Source organism: Medicago truncatula, chromosome 6 (assembly GCF_003473485.1).
Source record: "Medicago truncatula cultivar Jemalong A17 chromosome 6, MtrunA17r5.0-ANR, whole genome shotgun sequence".
In the NCBI taxonomy this organism is placed as follows: domain Eukaryota; kingdom Viridiplantae; phylum Streptophyta; class Magnoliopsida; order Fabales; family Fabaceae; genus Medicago; species Medicago truncatula.
The window spans coordinates 8,807,219-8,833,304 of record NC_053047.1 but is presented as its reverse complement, the minus strand read 5'-3'; the positions used below and the strand labels follow the sequence as shown (position 1 = coordinate 8,833,304).

The 26,086-nt window shown below is 31.9% G+C and overlaps 1 protein-coding gene across 1 annotated transcript; it reads left to right on the top strand.

Moving 5' to 3' along the window:
• Nucleotides 1-964: 964 nt before the first annotated feature.
• LOC25495758 (proteasome subunit alpha type-3) lies at nt 965-6,233 on the top strand. Its single transcript, XM_013595989.3, has 10 exons — nt 965-1,165; nt 1,854-1,893; nt 1,989-2,072; nt 2,605-2,678; nt 3,496-3,582; nt 3,674-3,758; nt 3,881-3,927; nt 4,928-4,993; nt 5,089-5,179; nt 5,947-6,233. The coding sequence occupies exons 1-10, from the start codon at nt 1,062-1,064 to the stop codon at nt 6,016-6,018; spliced, it is 750 nt and encodes a 249-aa protein (XP_013451443.1). The 5' UTR covers nt 965-1,061; the 3' UTR covers nt 6,019-6,233.
• The last annotated feature ends 19,853 nt before the right edge of the window (nt 6,234-26,086 follow it).

Genomic DNA, 26,086 nt, shown 5'->3' with positions numbered 1-26,086 from the left:
TTGTTACCAAGGTTTATGTTTAAGCCTAAATTTTGGCTTTGTTAAGAGCATTATTAGTCTAATGAGATTTTCAAATATTCTATTGCTTTCCATTAATTTTTTTTTAAAGTTTAAATTATTCATTGTGCATTTTTACATGAAGAAAATGTGCTGCCAAATTATGTTTTGGTTTGAGGACATGGTCTTTACGTTTGCAAATTGCAATCATAAAACCGTTTTTGTAAACATTGTAAGCAAGAACGATTTTTTTTAAAGAAAGCTAAATCACGTTAAAATTGGAACAATACCATTGCAATATGAACATTATTAAATAAGTTTATATCTTTGGTGTTAACCATCCGATGTTTAAGAAAGAGGTAATCCGGAGTTTGGTTAGACAACAACTAAAATCTATTCGAGAATTGTTTCAACCAACGATTCAAATCAAATTCTTCTGAACAATTACAAACCTGGTCGGATATAGAAATAGATATCCGATTTTATTCGGTTATACGAATTTTATTCGGTTATAAGTATATACTAAAATTGATATCTATTTCTATATACAAGTAAGCACAATAAATTTTTGAAAAATAGAATATAATTGAATTATTATATATTACATATTCTTATTGTGATTTTTTCATGACGATTTGTTAATCCAACCCAAACCAACTCGTTCATCATTGGGTTCGGTGTAATTTAAATTTGACATAAAAGATATGTCAAATACATGCTGGGTCGTTTAAATTTGATGTTCATACTAGATTAATTTTTAAGTTTTTTTAGTTTTAAATACATGCTTTTAAAAAATGCGACTAATTTATCCCATCCAAACCAATTAAATTTGATTGAATCGAGTTTGATTAAACGCGGTCCGACCCAAATCACGCCTTTAACTCAACTGGGTCGGATAACATTTGTACCAAACCCGGTCCGACCCAACTTGCATCTTAAACTCTTGAACAAGCAAATTCACTTTATATTTCCTTTTTCTTTTTCTTCTTCTCACAACTTCTTCACTCACGAAACCAAAAAAAACTCAAAATCAATCGAAATCGAAGAAATCAAATTCAGCAATCATGAGTAGCATTGGAACAGGCTACGATCTATCCGTCACTACCTTCTCTCCCGATGGTCGCGTTTTCCAGATCGAATATGCTGCCAAAGCTGTCGACAATAGTGGGTAGGGTTTATATATACAACTTTTCTCATCAAGTTTTGGTTTTTCATTCATCTTTTGTCGATTTTTTGTGATATTAATAATGGGTTTTGGTTGTTTTTGGATTTGGAATTATGGGTTTTGAAGCAATTGAATTTTTATTTTTAGGTTTTTATTGAGTTCTTCGATTTTGAGTTCATATTTTGTCGATTGGTATAGTTATTAATCGTGGGTTTTAGTTGTTTTAAGAATTGGAATGAAGGATTTCAATGAATTTGAGTTTTTGTAGGTTTTTTGTTTGTTTTGTTTTGAGCTAGTGATTATTTGATTTTTGTAATGTTAATTATGGGTTTTAGTTCTTTTAAGATTTGGAATTTAGGGTTTTGAAGGAATGCAGTTTTTTATTTTATTTTAGGTTTGAGGTAGTGAACTTCAATTTTTGTTAGATACTAATTATGTGTTTTAGTTCATTTAAGATTTGGCACAAGGGTTTTGATGAAATGTAGTTTTTAATTTTAGGTTTTTTGTTTTATTTTGAGCTAGAGATCTTCGATTTTTAATTCAGCTTTTTGAATTTTTTTTAATATTAATCATGGGTTTTAGTTATTTTAAGAATTTGAGACTAGGGTTCTGATGAAATGTAGTTTTTATTCTAGGTTTTTGTTTGGTTTTGTTTTGAGCTAGCGATCTTAGATTTGAAACTTTGTTGCAGGACTGTTATTGGAATCAGATGCAAGGATGGAATTGTGTTGGTAAGTTAATCTAGATTGTTATTCTGATAATTTGGGGTTTCATTTTTAGTTTTTGAACTTTTTGTTATTTTTTGTGCTAATTTGGTTGATTTTAGGGTGTTGAGAAGCTTATCCCTTCGAAAATGATGCTTTCGGGTTCCAATAGAAGAATTCACGCGGTTCATCGCCACTCTGGAATGGTATTTTCTTATTTACATTTTGCTCACACGTCTTGTTACTGTTTTTGCTATTTGTTGTTATTTTCGTCTTGATCAGAAGGAGACATAATTGACTTGCATTTGTTATTAATTGCTAGCGTTTATTTGTTTTAGACCTTAGTAGTTCTATGTGATTAGAATAGGGAATCTTAGTTCTATTGCATGATACCTACATATTATACAGAATGACCAAATTTTAAACAACAATTCACAGCTGTGCTCTTTATTCTATTGATTCAAAGTCAATATCAGAAATGTCACTGAAATAATTACGGTTCTATGACCAATATAATATAATGTAGTTAAGTTCTTGTGTGCACCTGGGGCATGCACTAAGCAGCTAATGTAATGTAGTTTAAACACTCCATTGTTGATACTTTTCTAATAAGTAGATTTTTTTTTTTTAGATTACAATGTCACTTTCTAGTTATTTTTATTTGACGACGTGTGACATTCTAGTTGTTACCATACATTAACTTATTCTAATATATATACGAATCTTTTTCCAATTTAGGCTGTAGCGGGACTAGCTGCAGATGGAAGGCAAATTGTTGCTAGGGCTAAGTCTGAAGCAACTAACTACGACAGGTTTGCTCCATTTGCTTATAACTATTACTTCTGCAGATCCTCCTTTATTTGACCTAAACATGTACATCATTTTATCATATTTACTGATTAAATACACCATCTTTGTGATTGAATTGGAGGCTGCTATAAAGGTTAGATGGACTAATAGAAACCATACAGTGGAAAATAACTTAACCCTGTTTTGATTATGAATTCAACCTTATTATCAGTATATTTCCCATCATTTAGCTATGTATTCCTCAAAGAAAAAAACGGTAGTAGCTAGGAAATTAGACCTGAAACCCTGTGTATTGATTCAGCCTTCTGACCACCCTTGAACAACCTTATTTAAAAAATACGAAATAAAAAACATGTCAAATTATTTTAGGTTAGTATAAGCCCCTTTTAACTGTGTAAAGATTATCACAGTGTCCCTTTTTTATTACTTATTATTGCCAAACACGATTGCTATTCGCTGCTAAAGGCTTGACATGACTAATATGTGATAAAAATTTACCAAATGTTATTTGTCCAAACTAAGATGACGTGTTAGAGGTGATAAAAATTTGATAACTTGAAATAGAGGTGAAGGTTTCTTGATACTTGAAATAGGTGTATTATTTAATGATCATGCTAAATTTTTTTGTTAGTCGTAAAACACTGCTCGATGATTGATGGCCAAAGCAATAGAAAACAGTAATTCTGAAGTTCATGATTTAAATAGTTTTTGCAGTTATTATTGTTTTGACACTGTTTATATATAATGATCTCATTATTCTGAGGTTCTCGTAATTGTTTTGAGAAGAAGAATGTTTATTCTGGTTATTTTTCTTTTCAGCGTGTACGGTGATCCAATTCCTGTCAAGGAACTTGCTGACCGTGTGGCTAGTTACGTGCACCTCTGCACATTATACTGGTGGCTCAGGTACAGTTGTTGTATTTGTATGTAATAAGTGTTTTATCCTAACACGTGTCGGATACTTCACATTAATAATCAATTTATAATGGTGCTGCAGACCTTTTGGATGTGGTGTCATACTAGGTGGTTATGACAGAGATGGACCACAGTTGTACATGGTCGAACCTTCTGGTGTCTCTTATGTGAGTTTACATTATTTCATAGCAATCTATAGACTTTTAATTGTGTCCTGAGCTACAGTGATTTTTTTAAGCTCCATGTGAATTTTTTTGTACTGATTTATCTGTATTGCCATTTGTTTCAGAGGTATTTTGGTGCTGCAATCGGGAAGGGCAGACAGGCTGCGAAAACGTAAGTGGATATATAATAACAGTTATGCAATTCAATTCTAAAATGAACAATAATTGTGGTTTCCTTTTAATTACTGTCTATGTTAGGGACAATATATTCTCATCGCTGTACTTTATCCTTTGCCTTTTGTAAATAATATTCATTTTCTATAAAAAAAAATGTTCCATGCTATCAAATAACTACTTTGAGTTTCGGTTACATGGGTATCTCTGTTTATAAATTTGAGAATCAGCAGCTTAAGGCAAAATATTGTGTAGCTTATAGGTTACTTTAAAGGTTAACAGAGACTACTTTGAGTGTTACTATGTCTATGCACACTTTATATGTAAGATACTTACTAGAATGGTTGATAATGTGTTCCTCGTCCCTTCTCTGGTACAGTGCATGTTTTCTTCTACTGCCTCGACCTACTTGTGCGCTTTGAAACCTTAGAGGCTCTTCTTTTGAAGTGCAAGTTTTGTCTTGTATGAGGCTGCTGCCATTGTGTTTTAGGGAGGGTACAAGCTTAAAACACAATATTTTGGTTTAAGTATGTGCACAACTTTGAAGAATTTCTTTTTGTTTAAATCAGCACCATCATTTCTTTGTGCAGTCGTATGGTATAAAATCGATTTTTTATATATTGATGAATATAAGAAATACTGGTAATAAGGGTTGAACAGAGGGAGGGTAGTTTAATAAGTAGGAAGAGTTGATTGGACTATATTTGGACATAAACCATGACAAGGAACTATGGTGTCGTTTGGTAAATGGTGCATTTAGTTGATCCTACCTGGTAAGAAAAAGTTCAATTGTTGTATGAAATGTCACATTGCATGCATCTCTCAGCAACAGTAGCTCGAATACAGTTATTATATTTTTGTTCTGTGGATGGTGTACAATTCCTTTTCTGTTAATTAAATATAATTCTTCTGTGGTGATTTCTGTCTCAACACTGCACTTTATCAGCTTCCATATCAGAATTTTGTTTTACAATGTTATCTTGTGAATGTCTTGGCAGGGAGATTGAAAAGTTGAAGCTTGCAGATATGACCTGCCGACAAGGAGTTATTGAAGTAGCTAAGATGTAAGTAGCATGATTATTGCTAGTGTTTGTTGTTACTTGTTATATTCTTAATGTGAAACTTACTACACTTTTTACAACTATCTGTGCAAATGCAGTATATATGGAGTTCACGACGAGGCAAAGGATAAAGATTTCGAACTCGAAATGAGCTGGGTGTGCGATGAATCAAACCGTCAACATGAAAAGGTAAGGCAGGGTGTACTCTGAGTTACTTTTATGCAATGACATATTTTTCTTTCAATTACTTATATATGGAATTTACATAGCATAGCATCCACATTTGTTTCATCTGTTTGATTTGTATTCGTTCCAGTCATTCTGAAATTATCAAAAAGTGACTCTTATTCTGTCCATTCATATTATGTTTCTGGTTATTACCGCAATCCCTGTCCCTGGTATCGTATTGAAAAAATGAATAGCATTTGAAAGTAGGAGTAATTGAACAAACCCTGAACAAATTGCTATTTTATGAGATTTGTGATTGACAATACTACTGATAAGATTTTCGATTGACAACACTACTGATAAGATTTGCGATTGACAACACTACTGATAAACAAGTGTGTATGAGTGTGTGAATCCTTTGACATAGTGCATTTCAACCTCAAGAGACTTTTATGAAATTTTTATACGGAATGCTTCTAGACCATCACTACTTCATTGCTATAATCTTATCTAGTATACGACTCTCTGAATATAGTATGTTTATATACCTTTTGTTTGTTATGAAGGTTTTGATGCCTCTCATAGAACATAACAGGCTTAGTCGACTGTAAAAACACATTCTTAATAAACTTCTGAAATCTTTTGCAAGGAAAAAATTTATATAAGTATTGCTTTCAGTCATCACTTCCAAAAAACTTGATTTTGTAAGGAAAAATGCATTCAAGTGTTTGCATAGAATTGTTGTTTTTGCTGCTTGTTAATCTTGCTACAAAATTGATCTTATGCAGGTTCCAGAGGAGCTTCTAGAAGAAGCCAAGACAGCAGCTAAATTAGCTCTTGAAGAAATGGATGCAGATTAAGATATTGAAAATATTCATCCCAAAGATGCATTTCATAACTTGTAACAGAGAGCATTGGGAACATCTATAGAAATTTCATAGGCTTCAAAATTTGGATTTTGTATGCTTCTTGATGATTCAATGCCCTTGTTGATTTCTGTTACTGTGGAGAACTGTTTCAAAGTGCTTTAACTACTTCCCTCATCAATTGATTTAGTGTTTCATTTATTTTATCAGTCTTCTCCACTTGTCCATGCCATTATTATGGCAACATTTGGTTTGAGTAAATGTTTTATGAAACCAAACATGTCTTTATTTTATCTTATTCTGCACATCATTTTCATTTTTCATACACAGGATTAGAAGCATTAGGTCTCAACTTATTTCTGCAATTCCATTTATCTTAGTATTGAGATTTTTTTGCAATAATTGAAGAAATGCATGAATTGTTGGTACCATAAAGTGATCAGCATCTAGAAACAAGGTTCTTGTATTTCTATAGCAGTTCTCACAAATAAACAACTTCTACTGTGGACAACTTTGATAGACATTGATAAGGTTACTAGTAGTTGCAAGGACAAAGAGAACTGTGGACTTCAATTTTCGATTTGAATTGCATCTTTTAGGGTTGATAATGAAAGCATGTTGAAGGTTAACATGGTGAACTTAAAAGATTTGACCATAGATAATGAAAGCATGTTGAAGGTTAACATGGTGAACTTAAAAGATTTGACCATAATTGTGAAGTTAAAAATAATCACTGATTTATATGAGTGTCCTATTAATCAAGTACATTGACAAGAAACATATTAAATCTTGATTATTGTATTGGTTTAACTTCACCGAATCACCATGATGGTCCGATCTTTTATGTTCACCATAATAACCATCACTTGAAAGCATTTGGTCCGTCTTTTTGTAAATGTTTTAAAGTGCATAAGCTTAGTTAGTGAGAACTTATAAATTAATATAAAAACTTATTTATTTGTACAAGCTTTTTTTTTCATAAGCTCAATCCAAAGAGAGAGCACGTGGTTGCTTATAGTAGCTTAAACATTCTTATGTCACACTCTCTTTTTATTAGTTTTCTTTTATAACAATTTACAAATCATCAACTAAAGTTGAATCTACTATTTTATGAACTAATTAACTTTTTATGCTTGTTTTTTTTATGAAATAAACTTTAGCTGAAATGTAATAAGATAATAATAATTCTGGTGAATATCAATACAACGTTCTAATTGGTTAACTGTTCTTTGGTCTAGGCTTTTTTACACAATTTAGAAGTAAAGTATACAGAGTCAACTGCTGGCATCGCCTGGTCTGTATGGTAATTGTGTGAAAACATTACCTGCATGTCACAGGTTCGAATGCTGGCAAATGGAGACTTGTTGTTGACATTGATGATGATGATGATAGTTGTTCTCATATATGAGTAGGGATGGCAAAAAATCCACTAATTAATGGATAAAATAAACGGTTTTTTTAACCAACCGTTAATTAATGGATACAGATGCAGATTTAATGGTATCCACACCCGTGGATATCCATACCCGCTATTAAACCGAGTAAATTATATAAATAACCTCAATATCATTCAACTTCCTAAGAAAACACCTTAGGTATTGTGAGTGTTATCAGTTATTACGCTCCTTTAAAAGGAAGTGAAAGTGGTTGTTGAAGCTTTGTTTTTGTTGAATATGATGAGCTTTACTTATGTTTTTGTTAAATCAAATAACTTTATTTTTATTAAATTGAAGAGACTTTATTTATGTTTTTGTTGAGTCAATGATCTTTGTTGTTATTGTAATGTATGAATATTATGTTTTGCTAAAAAGAAAAGAAAATGCATGTGAAGAACCTTTGTTTCTAAATTTTAGCTAATAAAAGGTAAACAAATTTTTTATTTTATTTTTATAAATGTTATCCATGGATATCTGTATAAACCCGCGGATACCTCAAAATCGGCGGATTACTCGCTAAATGGATATCCGCGCGGATATGGATAGAGTACGGATTTCATATTTATTTAACGGAACGGACACGGATATCACACTATCCGCATCCATGGATATCCATTTACATCCCTATATAAGAGGTATTATAAAATACATCTCTTTTACTTTACGGTACTTACAAACTAAAATTGTAGATTAAATGTTTTATTTTTATTTGAATATAATTAAAGAAAATGAATTACTAAGGATCGATGTTTGAATAATTTTTATTAATGAGTGCTATGAAAATCTTTTTAAAATTTGATTTTTATTGAATGAAATTATCGTGAACACTACACTTTAGAAATGTGTTTCGTATAAAGTGATCAAGTTCATATAAATTGTATCGAATAAAAAAGTGAATATTAAGTACAATAAGATAAGATTTTTAACACTCCTAGTTTTGATTCACTCTTAAAATAGTTAATCCTTATTCACTCTAAATTCTGATATGTATTTATACTCTAAACTATTGCATTTTAATTCGTATTTCAAAATGGAGTTTGGGGGTATCATATTTAGCATTATTTAATCATTTTCTCTTATAAATATTTATTTGCAAATATGACTAGGTAATAATTTCTTATATATAAAAGCATACAATCATAAAGAGAAGAAACAAGATTGGTGATACAACATATAAGACAAACATGATGATAAGTAATATTGTAATTTAAGTGCAAACATACCACAAAGACACATTTGTTTTAGAAAGAAAAATAAAAGACGAGAGGTGGAGAGAATAAGGATCCGTTTGTTATTGATTAGAATAAAAGTGATTTTGATATAAACAATCTAGAGATTTTTTATTAGGTTTTTAAGAAAAACTATGGTTAAAAATCATTCAAGTTGAAAAACTATACATATCATAATAGTTTTTCATTTATATGGTTGAAAAATTATATACATCATAAATTAATGATATTCTCTCACTTATGTTCAAAATGATTTTCAAGTTCTTGTGAGCTCAATTGGTAGGGACAATGCATAATATATGCATGGTTCGAGTTAAAATCCCAACCACCGCAAAAAAAATGATTTTCAAATTCTTAAAAAATATGAGGAGTTGGTTACTTTTACCTCTCTTTTGAACGGTTGTATCATTTCTCTCATTTGTCTCTCAGTTTCCTTCCCGTCTCTCTTAAATGTCTTAGGCATCTCTCATTTTCCTGATCATCTATTTCTTCCGTTGCTTCTATAGATGATTTTGATGTAATTTCATAGTTTGTTACATTAATATCGATTTTAGATTTAGACGCATAAATTAGGGATTGTGATGATGATGATGATGCAGTTTTGAGTTTATTTTGATTTTGTTTTCAAAAAAAGATAGAGTGAATTAACCAATTTGATATGGTGTTTGAAAAACTAGGAAGCACCAATACAAGCACAAACAAACACTAAATATGACACTGTCACGTTCATACACAAAACTTTTATAGAACATGAATCTATTGTAGTAGTCACAATGTGTTGGTATTTTGTTGGTGACGGCACCATGTTTGCGGTAACGAAGCCGTATTTAAAACTTTGCATGTCGATGTCAGACACCAACACATGTGACTCTGTCAGTACAATTGATTCATGTTTTAAAAAGGTTTCGTGAATTAACCAATTTGATATGGTGTTTGAAAAACTACCATTGACATAGACTGTAAGTCAAGAAATTTACATCAAATCTCAACCACTAATTTATTTGATAGTAAGGTTCAAACTATATCAACTAAAGAAACTAATAAAACATAAGAGTCGTGCTAACATGTGTCCTAAGAGTGTGTTTGGATGGGGAAATGTTTTGAGTGAATGTAATGTTTTGAGGGAATTCAACTACTTTAAAGTAGTTGAATTCCCTCAAAACATTACATTCACTCAAAACATTTCCCCATCCAAACACACTCTAAGGGTATATATGCTAATGGTTATGTTTTGGCCTTTTTTACTGGATTGAGTTTTATGATTGTTAAATTTCTCATGATTTTTTGTTTATGTTTACCGTTCTTATAACAGATGAACTTCAGAGTTGGAACCTCACGTGGCAAATATGCATGAAATTGTAGCAGTTAGGGATCTCACAGAGATAGAAAATTTGGTAATATGACATTCTATGATTAGCATTTCAAATTAAGAGTAACTGAAAATTGTGGACAACTTCAACAGGTGTCTCACGAGACAAGAGATTAGTACTTGAAAATTGTTCGAAATTTCAATCCCATTCTTGTTTTTTTTTTCTTCTCATTTTGGTCGAACGTTACATTGATATCTGATAAGGCCACTCTATTAGTTGCAACTTGCAAGGACAAAGTGGACTCTTGGGTTTATATTTTTGTGAATGTTCTCGATTGTTAGTTTCAAGTGATCATCAAGTACTAGTCTACCATGAAAAGATGTTGTTTATCATTTTTTTTTACCTTCATTTATTTTGTTCAGAAGTATTTCCTATTTTTCAGTGACCATGGGTTTCTATTTATTTTGTTAGGAAGTCTTCAAGTGATCGTTAGGGTTTCTATTTATTTTTCATAAATCTTCATTTATATTTTTTCTTTACCTCCTCCCTTTCAAAAATCTCTCACACCCGATAACACCTACTTTATTTTGTTCAGAAGTATTTCCTATTTTTCAGTGACCGTTAGAGCCTGTTTCGTGCACATGATAAGAAAACAGAATATGATAAAACAATTCTATCCTGTTTCAATCCTCCGTTTGGAGCATCAATAGGAAATGATAACTTAAACCTATTTCTAATCTTATCATATTCACCCTTTGTTATTTTTATACTTAGTTTTTGGTGGGTTAGCAACAAGATAGTTTAAAGTTAACAAACGCGTATCCTTAGGGTTTCTATTTATTTTGTTAGGAAGTCTTTGAGTGACCGTTAGGGATTCTATTTATTTTTCATCAATCTTCATTTATATTTTTTCTTTACCTCCTCTCCCTTTCAAAAATCTCCTCACCCGACACCTACTTTATTTTTTTCAGAAGTATTTCCTATTTTTTTTAGTGAAGGATTTCTATTTATTTTTTTAGAAAGTCTTTGAGTGACCGTTAGGGTTTCTATTTACTTTTCATCAATAACCATTTATATTTTTTTCTTTACTTCCTCCCTTTCAAAAAATCTCCTCACCCAACACCTACTTTATTTTCTTCGCAAGTCTTTCCCATTTTTGATTCCATGGTATTGGCATGGTCCGACTAATTTTTGGGTTCCACTACAAAGAAACCCAGACTTAGCGACGGTCGTTTTCCGTCGCATAGTAGTCAAAATTCCGTAGCAAATGACTTTCTGACGGATTTTGCGACGCTGCAAAAATCCGTAGTAATAATGGGAATCGGAAATTTGACCGACGGAATATCAAGTCCGTCACTCCTTACGGCCGCTCACATTCGGTCGCAAACGCCAAAAATCTGTCCCTAAACCTCCCACATTCTGGATATATGTAACCCAGTTTTCCGTCACAAAATACCGACGTTAAAACTATCCGTCACAAATTACTGAGGGAAAAAGCCGTTGCAAATTACTGAGAGAAGAATCCCGTCGCTAAATATCTGGGAATTTGTGTAGCGACGCTATAGTGGCCGACGCTACACGCTAAGACCAATCTTTTGTTACTCTTAGACTTTCCGTCGCAAATAGGATTTTTTATTTCTCAAAACAGTGGAATATAAAACAAGGTGATGAATAATCACAATATAAAATACATTAATATTTGATGGAAAACTTTTTGGCTGCGTTCACAAGAAGATTAAACGTAACTCCTCCTGTGATGCACGAATCAATTCCTCATTAGTCTTCAACCGCTCTTTGAGTTCAACCAATAACAACTTAAACTGCATATAAGAAGATTAAAAAACTTCTTATACTAGTCACAAAAATATGAAATTAAATTAATTACTACAGTTAAATTCATATATAAACCAACCAATAACAACTTAAACAAATTAAAACTAGTTTTTAATTAATAACTAAGTTATCATGACTTCTTTCGAAGTGAAAAAACATAAGATTATCATGTTCACATGTCAGAACCTGATGAACAATAATAAGCATGCATAACATTAAAAACTATGGCACAAAAGCATGTAACATACAACAATATACATGATTAGATAACCAAAAACAATTATAGCATATGATGACAGAGTTATAGTGTAGCAACATGCATCATTACAGATGAGGACAATTATAAATACTAATTTTAAAGTTTTTCCAATTGAGGACTAGTATAAAAAGTAAAAAAAAAAAAAGTAATGAAAAAATCATAAATTACGACTAGATCTCTGTGAACCTTCAAACACAACAGGATTCAATAAGATATGGCTACTATTTCAAAGTTTAATTGAAGTTTGACTGAAGAAGTTAGTAGTTACGATTCTATTCGGAGTTTGTCACAGAATTGATGCATTAGGATTCTATAATAAGGGAATCATGTACTCACTTCATACTCAAGTATAAGCAGAAGTACTTTTTTTCACACTTATTAAGGATGGTAGTTAAGTGCTTATAATTTCCTTGATTTCATGTAAAAAGAGAATAAGAAAAGGGTGGTGCTCCACTGGAGAAGCTATAGTTAGTGCCAATCAGAAAACAACATCACCTTAGGGCTGTATATATGTTAATTGGTCTAATTTTTCATTTTATAAATTTGATAAGAGACTAGTAACAGATTCCATTCCATACCCTCCAAAATTGATGGTAGGCAGTGTGGTGGAATAGAATATATACCAGCAATTCCAAATAAAAAATGGACTAGAGATAACTTCAACCAACAATTCCAAATAAAAAATGCACTTAGCGACAAATCAAACATCGAGGAGGTTAAACATAAGTTGGACGAAGAGAAGGACAGTCCCTGAAACTCGTTATACCATAAGTCCACAAGATCCTTGTCATATTTCTTTATCTCTCGATAAGTTCGCCAAGTCCCTTGAAACAAAAGTTTCATAATCTTTGTACTGTCACGTGGGGGCTGAACAACAGGCTCAAACCTATAAAAACAAAATTAAACGGAAAATCTTACGTTAACTGTGGTCCCAGACGGATCCATATACGCCTATCAGTAGGATCTGTACTCCCAGCTATCGGATACGAATCATCACATGATGATGATGCATGTTAATCACCACCAGATATAACATCAGATGGTAAATGTGGCAGGCTATGTGTATTAGAAAGATGTGGACTTGGAGTAGAGTGGGGAGATTGGATATTTGTAGGTATTTGAGAAGTGGAGCATGAATTGTAGAATGTGACAAAGTAGTTTTATGTTTACCTCCCCCTCTTCCCCTAACTTTGTTGATGCCTATACCAACACCTCTTCCACTTCCCCTTGTAATATCATTGTCTTCCATCTATATACATATAAAACTAGGTAATTAACTACTGAACATAAAAAAGTTAAAAGGCACGCAAAATAAAACATCCAAAATCTGTTCTCCCTAATTAGTAATTTAAAAAAATTAACTAAAAAAAATCCATACACTAGTTTGAAGCAAACAAAGATTCAACTGTAAAAGACAGACCATAAAATCTTCACTAACTAAAACATATAAATCCATAAAACAATCCAAATCACCAACAAATTGACAAAATCCCAGAAAGAAAAATCAAAACCTTAACAGATAGACATTCAAAATGATAGAGTAATTAAATCAGTCAACATAACAATGTGAAGTAATTCAATAACATTCCTTTTTTTTTTTACAGTTACATAATTTTTCTAAAAGTCTTTTTAGTTTGACTTTACCAGTGTATCTTACCGGTGGCAATTTGATCCACCAAATTAATATCATCCAATCCATCCATAACATAAAAAAAATATGTTAATGGATTAGATTCAATCCATCCTTTTAAAAATATGGATATAGATCCAATCCATCCACTTATTTTCAAAATTCAATGGATCTCCATATTTTTTTATAAGTCGTTTTAGAAAATGGTCTATTGTTTAGATCATGGAGGTCGAGGTGCAGTTTCAAGGATGAGGCGAATAGGTCACTCTTATGAGGTGAATAGGTGTGTTGATATTTTAGCCAACATCGATTACGAGGAATGCTCGATATGATGCTTTAGCCAACATCGATTACGCGGGTATTTACTACCAAACCCTTTTTTTCAAACCCTTTTGTGTTCAGGAAAAAAAAAAGTAATCCGAGAAAATGTAATAACACAAGAAGTGTATTTGATATGCTAAAAGTTAAGTATTAGACAAAATAATACAAGACATAACAGCACAAGACAAACTTTTATAGTAATGAACAATTTTTTATCTTTTATGTTGTATGCTGGACAAAAGACTATTTTGATATGTTGGACAATTTGTTCTTGTGACAAAAAGTTGTGATAAGATTTAGAGAGACGAAAATTTCAGTTTTTAGCATATCTTTTATCCCTTAGTTTGTCTAGTCCGTAAAACAATTTTAATATCAAACAAACTATACTAAAATTGTCTTGTCCATTTCAAACAAATACAAAGTAGAATTAAGTTCCTCTGTGTTTTCTATTGTCTTTGTTTGCTTCATTATTGTACTTTTAGAAATATAAATAGAAAAGTATCAAAATCTTTAACTCTACAAGGTGTACCCAAAGAACTTTCCAACATAATTCAAATTTCAAACCATTTATTATTTTGTGAAAAATGTTTTTTTTTGACTCCATTCCATAATAAGTGAGCCTTTTGTAAAAAAAAAAAATTGTCGTAAAAAAGGTGATACATTTGACTTTTCAATCAATATAAATTACTTTTTTCCAATTATAGCTCTAATTAATATTACTTTCACCACTCTCAATTTAATATATTTCACTTTGCATTTTTTTTTGTGGTGGCCGGGGTTTGAACCCCGGACCTTGCATATATTATGCATTGTCCATACCAATTGAGTTAAACTCACGGGGACATATTTCACTTTGCATTTATGATAGTGGTGAATACACCAATACACAAAAACACTTAAAATCATTTTTCTTTCTCATTCACTTATACATTTTTTTAATACGTGTGAAATGAACAATTAACTCACTTAATTTAAGTCGAAGGGAGTACTAGACTACCAGCCACAAACAATCACTATTCACTATCATCATCATTCATCACATAAGAAACAACCTAAAAGTCCAAACCAAACCATTTCATTTTCATTCTTTGGCTCAACCACATGACCTCACCTCACTTGGCTCGCTGGCGTAGTCCTCAGATCTTTGTCTTCTTGTTGATGCTACTGCGAGGTTGGCGGAAGTGGTGAAGGTTGGAGCTGTTGCTAGGGTTAGAGGGAGGGTTACTAAGTATAAAAGGGGGTGCATATAACTGTTACGGATGTTGTTGGTGAGAGGGATTTGAATGTTGAGGTTTTGCATTGCGTTGAGTGTGTTAATTTGGCTAGGAATTGTTATAATCTTCTTAATGTTTCATCTTCTGGTTCCGTAATACCTAAATTGAATTAGAATAGTTGTTGTATTTTGGTTTTGTTGTAAGAGAGGTATATGATCAATGTTGTTATGGTTTTGTGAAGTAGGCAAACTGGCTATACATATTGAAGACGAAGCGGCGTGCAAGAAAGGCTCAATAGAAATAATGCAGATTTGGTATCTGGTGTACGATTGACTCGAATTATACGTTTTCGGAAAAGGAATTTGCTCACGAGCTTAACTCGTCGATTTTCCACGATGTAAGGGTGAATTTAGCCATTCAAGGTCATCTGAAGGCCCAAAACCCGATTTTTATTATTTCAACACAACTTGATTATTTTTCTGTTTTTCGTTTAATATTGTTATTATCGGCTCATTAGAGTTTGTTATTTCCCTAGTATTTAAGCTAAACATTCGTAGCCTAAGAGACAGTTTTCCATTCAATAAAATTATCTAGACTTTTCTTAATTCTAGTGGATTCCGAAAACTTTTTTTTGACAGGTTTGTAGCTTGCAACTTGTCTGTTTATCTTTTAGGTTTAGCGTTTGCTAATCCTTGCTTCACTTATGCGTCATTTTAGTAGTAATTGTTTGTGTTTAGTGATAGTGATTATAAGAAGTGTTGACTTGTTATTGAGATGAGAGAAAATGTTTGTGAGCATGAGTGAAGCTTTTGGAGAGAAAAGTGACACTATTTCATTTTACATGTAAAATTATTTAATATTTTATTGAAGGGATAAAAAAAAAATTATTCTCTTATTTGCTTTGTATTTATTTATTCAATAAAAAAGCATCTACCTCAACAAAAAAAAAAAAAACTTTTGGAATAATATAAAATGTTTTGGAATACCAAATCATTGCTTGACCTTGAAGGTTGGAGTTCCCATCATGTTATTGAGAAATATTGATCAAGCAATGGGATTATGCAATGACACAAGGTTGCAAGTTAATCATCTTGAAAATAATTACACAATCATTGCAACCGCCATAACTGGTAAGAGTATTGGTGAAAGGCTTTTAATTCCAAGAATAGATTTGGTTCCCTCTAATTCTAGCTATCCATTCAGATTTTCCAACAAAATGTCAAGGGTAATCATTGTCTAAGGTTGAGTTGTATCTACCTCGACTTGTGTTACACATGGACAATTTATATATTGTTGTATCAAGAGTAACCAACAAAAAAAGGACTGAAATTCTTGATTTTGGATGAAGATGGTAAAACTTGTACTTCAACCATTAATGTGGTTTTTCCTGTAATTTTTTATAACCTCTAGAGAGATTACAATATCAACTAAGAACAAAGGTACATATAGAGTTCTAAATTCCTTTTTGATAACCTATAATTTATTAAAAATTTGTATATTGTTACTAAAGGACATTATTAATGACACTTATATTATTTGCAATGTAGTTGCTTTGGACCTCAGTGAAATAATCAAAGTATTGTTGAAGAGCGAGGCAAGGAAGGAATGTAATTTTTTAAAACAGTTTGTGCTGGAAGCATTCAGCTATGAGGATAATGAGTGTTTTATAATAATGATTGCAAACTATGCCATATCTTTAAAATAAACTGATTTTATTATATATTAAATAAGTATTATTACATCTAGTAAAAATATTTCCTTAAAATACATGTTTTTATAATAATAGGGAATTCAAAAAATGGTTAAGTATGTTTTCGTCCACATAAAAAAAATAGAACTTTGTCGTCCTAACTAAATGTTCATGCACACTATTTTAATCATTGCTGTCAAGTGAACATGTATTTAATAGTTTTTTTAACATGCATGTTTAAAACATAATAAAAAGTTTCTCCACAAAAAAGAGCTCTAGATTTGATTTCTAGGTCTAGATTCAGTACAAAATTCAAACTTCAAATTTTAATTTCTCAAATTCGTTGAACTCTATGTTGATTTGGAAGTGACAACAAAAATTTTAATCGGCCTACAAAGGTGGTGTTGATTTATAGTTGTTACTAATAATTTGAAGATTAAGTGAAATTGAATGAGATGTGAAAATCTGCAACTTCTTTTGTGAAAATAATCTATTTGCAAAAGTTTTAGGTCATGAAAATGTATGCGTGTGCATCCATATATAGGTGTATAGATCATGAGAGATATTGTTAAGAGTCCCACCTCGGATAGGTGATGGTCTGACAATGTGTTTATAAGTGGGACAATCCTCACCTCACAAACCGGTTTTGTGGGGTTGTGTTAGGCCCAACCACGATTTCTAAAAGATATAAATAAAATGATTTGTTAAATGAATATATAAAAATATGAGGTGTTCCTTAAAAAAAAAAATTAAGTGTTTAAATATAATGGTTTTTGTCCAATCATGTTCTTTGAGTAGTTAGTTAGTCTTTTTTTAGAGGTAGTTGGTCATTTGTTTTAATGTTGACGTTTCTAATCGGAATATCGTAGTACCGTAGTTTCTCTCTTTTTTCGTGGAATTCACTCACATTCAAAAGAACCGAAATGTAAGGAAACATCTATATTTTATCATATTGTTTAAGTCTAATTCATATCATGCCAATAAACTTTTGTATATAACCACTATTTTATTTAATAAATATAAATTCAAGCATTCTACAACTTTTATTTCTCATATCTTCAACATACCAAAATTCAAATTTGTAGGAGTTCGTGGTGAAGGTGCCGACCATGGAACGTGACCTTTTGGCAACATACCAAAATTTAAATTTGTAGGAGTTTGTGGTGGAGGTGGAGAATCAGATGATCCTCTACTAGGTCCCGACCACGGAACATGACCTTTTGGGAACATATCAAAATTCAAATTTGTAGGAGTTCGTGGTGGAGGTGGAGAATCAGATGATCCTCTACTAGGTCACAGAATCAGATGATCCTCTACTAGGTCCCGACCACGAAACATGACCTTTTAGCAACATACCAAAATTCAAATTTATAGGAGTTCGTGGTGGAGGTGGAGAATCAGGAAATACTGGATTAGGTCGCGACCCCTTAACAAGACCTCTTGGCATCATACCAAAATCAGCCGCATTAAGAGTCAAAAACAACAAAAACATGGTAACAAGCAAGTAAACCTCTGATATTTTCATCTCTCCAGTTTAGTAATTTAGGTGTCGCAAAACAACATATAAATAAGGTTTAAAAGGCAAGTTTCATATAAGGAAATTTAAGTACTTTATATTCTATTATAGGTTTTAAATGTGAACTAATTAAATTAGTCAAAATAGCAATGTGAAGTGATTCATAATTTGATCTAAAAGAACTTTTAGCTTTGACTTTATATCTATATTTTAGATGTGGAAATTTGATCCACTAAATTCATCCAATTCATCCATTAATAAAAAAAAAACAGTTAATGGATTAGATTCAATCCATCTTTTTTAAAATATGGATAGATTCAATTCATCCACTTATTTTAAAAATTCAATGGATCAACTTCTCAAATATTAATAATAAATTCAATGGATAAGAAAATTATTTTGGGCCCACGTACCAAAAACAATTAAAATTAAATTTGTAAATAAACACAAACTAATTTATAAATTAATTTATAATATTTATATTTTAATTTTAATAACATATCTTTAAAAAATGGCCACCATGGCCACTGGAGCTCCACCAACCCTGTGGACTGCCGCCACACGCTGTTGGATGGACTCATCGAAGCTCTACAGCAAGTCGCCAAAAATAATTATTTTTCGGCAGAACGCCGCTATACTCCATCGTGGTTGTCACTAGAGCTCTAATGTTGACCACTATTGACCAGCCCCGCTGGCGGTCAGCCATAGCAACCTTTTTTAATAATTAATATATTGATTTATTAAATTTTAATATAAAAATCAGTTAATTCTTTCTGAGCATATTAATTTACCACGAGTCTTGGACGATACGGTTTCACTTGATCACAACCCTCACATTTGATCTTGTATATCCATTTGTTTCGAATGACTTTTTGACCTTTTGGAAGTTCAACAAGCTCACATGTCTTGTTTCTATGTAAGTCCTTCATATCTTCATGCATTGTTATCATCCATTAAGAAGCATTTCAACAAGCTCAGATGTCTTGTTTCTATGTAAGTCCTTCATATCTTCATGCGTTGTTATCATCCATTAAGAAGCATTTTAACTGTTTAACGCCTCTTGAAAGTTGAAGGTTCACCTTGTTCAGTTAGAAGACTATATGAATTGTGCCTCATCGTAACATAGTTTGATTTCCAAGATGGTTTTTGCGTTTGAGGCGTTGATTAATGTGGATCTTTGTTTATCTTACGACTACCACAAGATTCCAATTCACAACTCTTACCATCGGTGCACTGTTGTTTTTGATGACATATGTTGCTTCAATGTTACGTATTCAATGCAAATCTTGGGTCCTATTTCTTTCAATGTCACAATCCCTAAATCATTTCTCACCATCATGCAATTGAACCTAATAACCATAACCCTGCCCTTTTTGACGGGCCTAATAAATTTTAATGAAAAAAAGGTATGCAAGGAATTGAATCAGGTAGCACAAGAAAAATTCATTTTTTAAAAAATCACTAACGTCATTGCAATTCCTTTTTTTTAGCAGTTCTTTTCAATATTATTTTTTCTTTCAATTATCATATAAAGATTCCTTTTTATTATTATTTTTGCTTTCGGTAACCACATAGAAATTCCTTTTCATTATTATTTTTTTCTTTCGATTACCACGTAGCAGTTTCTATTCCCTTTCATTTTTATAGATTTAACAACCTTTGCGGTTAGGACCAATTTTTTTGGTGCAGACTTTTGTATATATTTTTTCTTTTGAACTGTCTTTTTTATTGCAGTTCATCTTTTATTTTTATTGCTTTTTGAGGTAGTTTGATAACATAAAACTGAATATAACTATAAAAGTAATAATAATCAATTTCATAGTTATATGTGAAGCTATACAAAACCGTGCAAACAAAGTTTAATTTCTTTTCAATATCTTTTCCACTTTCAATCAATTTAACATTCAATTCATTGAGTCTTCTAATTTCAATGCACAAGAATTTTGGTAGATATTATTTTTTATGCCAAAAATGACTTAATTTTACTAAGGGCATATGATATTACATCAGACTCAACTTGTGCGACACACGGGTGTAGGTCTAGTTATTATTATTGTTATTGTTATTATTATTATTATTATTATTATTATTATTATTATTATTATATTAATTATAATTATTATCCTTATTTATTAATTTTATTAGGTTTGCAGCAACTTATGTTGAGGCCAAATCCCTAATTAATTTTAAAGTTAACAAACCTTGATGATTAAGGAAGTAATGGACTTTGATTAATTTGTTGGTATTTAACTTGTGCTCTTGAGTGGTTAACTAAGACAGGAATAAGTTTCAATTTATACCAAGATACAAAGAATCAAAGGACATAAAGACTTAAAGAACTCAGTCAGAGTTCAGAAAGTTAAAGAGAGTTCAGAAGGTTGTTCATGATGAACATCAAGAGTCAAGCCCAGAAATTCATGAACCAAATGAAGAACATGCAAGGTTCACGTGACTTAAATAAAAGCCCAGTAAAGTACATTGACTAAGATCAATCAAGGAATAAAGGCATTTATTTGATTAAAGTCAAAAAGGACATCTTCAATGTTCATTCTAGACTATGAACATTTGAAGTACAAAACATTAGGAATATTCCATTAAGAATATCATCCTAGATGTTTTCCATGCTGCACTTCATAAATGTTTCAATATTAGGATTTGATTACATCAATTAAGAGTCTTACAAATCATCCTAAGTGAAACAAAAGGAACATTCTGAAGTCCCCTAAGTTCAGAAAGTTCGATCTTGCTCCATGCTTTTTCTGACATGAACAGTACAGTGGTTGGAAAGTCAAAAGCAAGATCAAATCTGATTCAACAAGATTTCGACACGTAAGGGAGTTGGTACTGTACAAAGCAAACCAAATCCCCTAAAGCATGGAAGTGAAGTGACAACACCACTTTATGAGATCCTGCACGCGATCCTAGACATATTTCAAAGAAGATCTGATCTAACAACATTCTGAAGTCGTACAAAGCAAATCTTCAAGTACAATCCAGAAATTCATGTGACATTCATTTGCAAAAGCCCAGATGCATATCTAACCATTCATCCACATGAACCCAGATGAAGATCATGATGAACACAACAACATTCTGAAGTATTTCAGTTTGCCCAGAATTTCAAGTGAAAGTTGGTGGGTCCCAGGACACGTGGCATAAGACCAGTGGTCACTCTCTAACGGCTACAAAGGCTCAAGAACTCTATAAATAGAGATCAAGACCTCAGCATAACACACACATTTGCAAAGCATACAAGAAAACAACATAAGAGTGTTTGAAGCTTTAGCAAAAACATTGATCATCACAAAGATTCCAAGAAGTCTTCAAAAGTGTAAATCAATATTTCTCTTATCTGATCTATATCATTCAAACTCCATACAAATTGTAAACAAAGTCTCATATAGCTTTAGGGGTACTAAAGTGTTAGTTTGAGCAGAAAGGTGTAAAGTCTAAGTGGGTAACTTAGCAAGAAAGGTTTAAGCCTGCTGAGGCTACGAGAATACAGTTGTTGTAATTGTTCAGGTGAACAAGGTTGTAAGGTGCAGGATTTGAGAAGTTATCTCAAGCATCATAGTGGAAAATCTCACAAAACTGTGAGGAGTGGACTAACCCACATTGGGGGAACCAATATAAATTTCTGTGTGTTCTTCTTCTCTTCTCTTTACTATTTACTTACAATAAACACAACACACACAAACACATTTAATTATTTAAACTGTTTTTATACTAACACTTCAGAATGTTTTGAAGTCTGTTTGTTAACTTAACCACTCCAAGTTTTCAACTTGAGAATAACTTTTAAGTGACAGGTTTAATTTTTAAAGAGTCACAATTCAAAGTGCTTGCATAACATGTTATCACCCTATAACTTTTTTGTCATACTTTTTGTAACATGTTGTTTTCCATTGATTTGGTAGGTCCTTTGATGACTCATCCTGTTACTGAGATGGACAAGACTGTCACCAAGCTTCAATTGAAGTACAGAACATACATAGTTGAGTACGACACATAAGATGTAATTTGTCGTTTTCCTTCCTAACCTCTTGCTCTTTTTTTATTTTTTAGGAAAACTATCATTTTAAGGTGATGTCATAACATCATTTTAGGGTGTTGTCTTCCTAACTTCTTCCTAACTTGTTATTTTTCAGGACACAGAACATGTTAAGTTGTCATTTTCCTTCCTAAGTTGTCGTTTCTATTTTATTTTAAGTTGTGTTTTATTTTTTTCTATATGGATACGGCGGAACAGGCAAGACATTTCTTTGGAGAGCAATGTCGGTTGCGATACGATCAAGAGGGGAAATAGTTTTAACAGTTGCTTCAAGTGGTATAGCTGCATTATTAATACCAGGAGGGAGAATCGCACATTCGGGATTTGACCTTCCCTTTATTATCGATGAATGCTCCACGTGTAATGTCAAACCTAATACCCCGTTGGCTCAGTTGGTAGTCCAAGCAAGATTAGTAATATGGGATGAGGCTCCGATGATGCACAAATTTTGCTTTGAAGCACTTGATCGTTCTTTCAGAGACGTTATGAAGGAGATGGATAAGAGAAAAAAATACATCCCTTTTGGAGGTAAAGTCGTTGTATTTGATGGAGATTTTAGGCAGATATTACATGTAATTCCTAAAGGCAGAAGACCAGAAATCGTTCATGCTACTATCAATTCTTCAAAATTATGGAATCATTGTGAGGTTCTTACCTTGATTAAGAACATGAGGAATTTGAGGCGAAAAGACAATTTTCATAATGGGTTTTAAGTATAGGCGATGGACGAATAGGGGAAGACAATGAAGTGTACAAGACCATTGTTGTTTCGTCATATTTGCTCATAGAAAGCGCAAGAGATCCTCTTGCTGCTATTGTTGAAAGCATGTATCCTAACATCTTGGAGAGCATGAGTGACATAACTTACTTTCAAAATAGAGCTATATTGACAACAAAAAATTCCATAGTCGAGAAGATCAACGACTATATGTTGGACATGTTCCAGGTGAGAAGAAGGTTTACTTGAGTTATGATTCACCTATTCAGCGTAACTTAAACGGTGATCATATTGACGATGTTCATACACCCGAATTCCTCAACACCGTCACTGCTTCTGGACTGCCTAATCACAGATTAAGGTTAAAGGTTGGTGTGCCAGTTATGTTGTTGAGAAATATAGATCCACGATATGGATTATGCAATGGAACCAAATTAGTTATCACTAGGATGGGAAGATACGTCATTGAGGAGAGGGTTATTTCCAGAAGTAATGTTGGTGGTTAGGTTTTTGTATCCATGCTATCTCTATTGCCTTCAGATGTCAGCAGTGGCGGAGCCAGAAAAAAATGTCAGGGTGGGCCACTAAAATTAACTATTGAAAAATTGTTTAAAGTCTTACAAATTAGATCCTATAATTGAATTATTTAAATTTTTCAGGTGCACCACTACACCAATTTGCGGAAATTTGGATCAACCGAAACCTAAAACCGACGTAAAATTGTATAAAATCTCACAAAATAGATCTATAATTGAATTATTTAAATTTTCGGGTGGGCCACTACACCACTTTGCAGGAATTTGGATCAACCAAAACATAAAACCAATACAAAATTGCATAAAATCTCGCAATTTAGACCTATAATCGTTGATTTTTTAATTTTTTCGGGTGGGCCGTGGCCACCCCAACCCTTGAAGGGCTCCGCCACTGGATGTCAGGATTCCCTTTAAGTTTCAACGAAGACAATTTCCTTTGACTGTATCATTTGCAATGACAATTAACAAAAGTCAAGGGCAGTCGCTTAAACGTGTAAGGCTCTATACTAAAAAAATCGAAAGGCGTCATGGTGTATATAAGCTCATATGACTATAAAGACACGTCTTGTAACCAGGGGCGGTTCCCTTCATGATGATGGGGTAGCCCTTGCTACCCCAAAAGAAAAAATATTCTTGAATTTTGTTGGTATATATTTATATTTAGCCACCCCAAATAATAAATATTGAGCTACCCCAAATAAGTTTGGTTGCCGAAAATTAACATAAATAAGAAAGTGAAAAAGTACTACATCATTGATAGATTTATTTGTATGGTTTGTTAGTTTTAGTCAGAGAAAATTTCAACAACAATAGTGAGAAACAAATGAAATAGATAATAAGTTCTTTACAAATAACCTATTGTTTACATTGAAAAGACATTAGTAATCTTTTATTAAACAATCAATTATGGATAAAATTGACTTCTTAAAACATGTTTTGTCCAGAATTATTGTGATTTTTTTTATGAATCAATTAAGTTTTAGATTAAATTTATTTTTAGTATCTACAACACTCGCAATTTTGAAGTTAAGTTCCTAACATTTTGTTTAATTTTAGTCCTTAATTTATTGTTATAGAGATTAATGCAAGACTAAAAACACTTTTTTTTTGTAAAATTATAAAACCATGAGACAAAAATTGAATAAATTTTTTTGTAAGGATTAAACCTATAAAATTATAATTTATGGGACAAAAAATATATTTTATCCTTAAATTTCATATGCTGGTTTTAAAAATAATTTTTTTTGTTTATTGGCCCCGTGTAAAATTTTCTCTAGCTTCGCCGCTACTTGTAACAATCATATTTTCACAAGCTTATTACTTATTTTTACAAACTTATAAACTTTTTTAAAATCTTAATTCAAGTAGTAGGTGGAAAAATAACTTACCAATTCTCTTCATTCCTCTCCAAACTCGCAAAAAAAGCTTCAATAACTTTTTTTGCGAGTTTGGAGGAGAAGGGAGAGAATGGTTTGGAAAAAAAAAAAAGGAAGGACTGGATGGAACAAATAGAAGACGTTGGGAGGAACGGCTTTGGGAAACTTATTTTTCTTTAAAATATAAAACCCTCCTCAATTTTCCCCTATATTTTTGTTCCCCAAAGTCTTTTCTTCCCCTCCATTTCAAACTCTCAAATAAACATTAAAGCGTGCTCCTCTAAAAGCCTCGTATTTGGTTATTTTCAATGAAAATTTAATAGACTTCGATTTTTTTCAATGAATATTTCGTTAAACTATTTTGACTTCTTAAAAAAAAATTACTCCCTCCGATCTTATTTACAAGAGACAATTTATTTTTTAGATACATAAATAATTTATGTATTTGGTTTAGGTTCTTAACTAGATACATACATTATTCAATGTATCTAAAAAGTCAATTTTCTCTTGTAAATAGGACTGGAGGGAGTATCAATTATGAATTATCCGTTCTAAACTTACTTGTCAATTTTTTATCCAACATAGTATATACTATGAGTTTTTTGTTTTATACTAGTAATTAAGTTAGCCGTTTGACTAAAGTCAATAGTTATAAAATTTGTAAGCCACTGTCACTCTATCTATCACACAAAAACCATTTGAACAATTTCAACCATATCGTTCAAACAAAACGGGAATTAGAATTACAAGACTTGTTGATTTTTGGTTTTGTTGTAAGAGAGTTGTATTAGCAATTTGTTATGGTTTTGGTAGTAACTGTGTGTTTAGTGATAGTGATTATAAGAAATGTTGACTTCTTATTGAGATGAGGGAAAATGTTTGCGAGTATTAGTGAAGATTTCTGAGAGGAAAGTGACGATATTTCATTTTCTATGTAAAATTA

Excerpts from the sequence above, each read along its gene's own strand:
- LOC25495758 (XM_013595989.3), top strand. The coding sequence starts at position 1,062 with ATGAGTAGCATTGGAACAGGCTACGATCTATCCGTCACTACCTTCTCT. Across the intron at positions 1,894-1,988 it reads GCAAGGATGGAATTGTGTTG|GGTGTTGAGAAGCTTATCCC; the intron begins GTAAGTTAATCT and ends GGTTGATTTTAG. Across the intron at positions 2,073-2,604 it reads TTCATCGCCACTCTGGAATG|GCTGTAGCGGGACTAGCTGC; the intron begins GTATTTTCTTAT and ends TTTCCAATTTAG.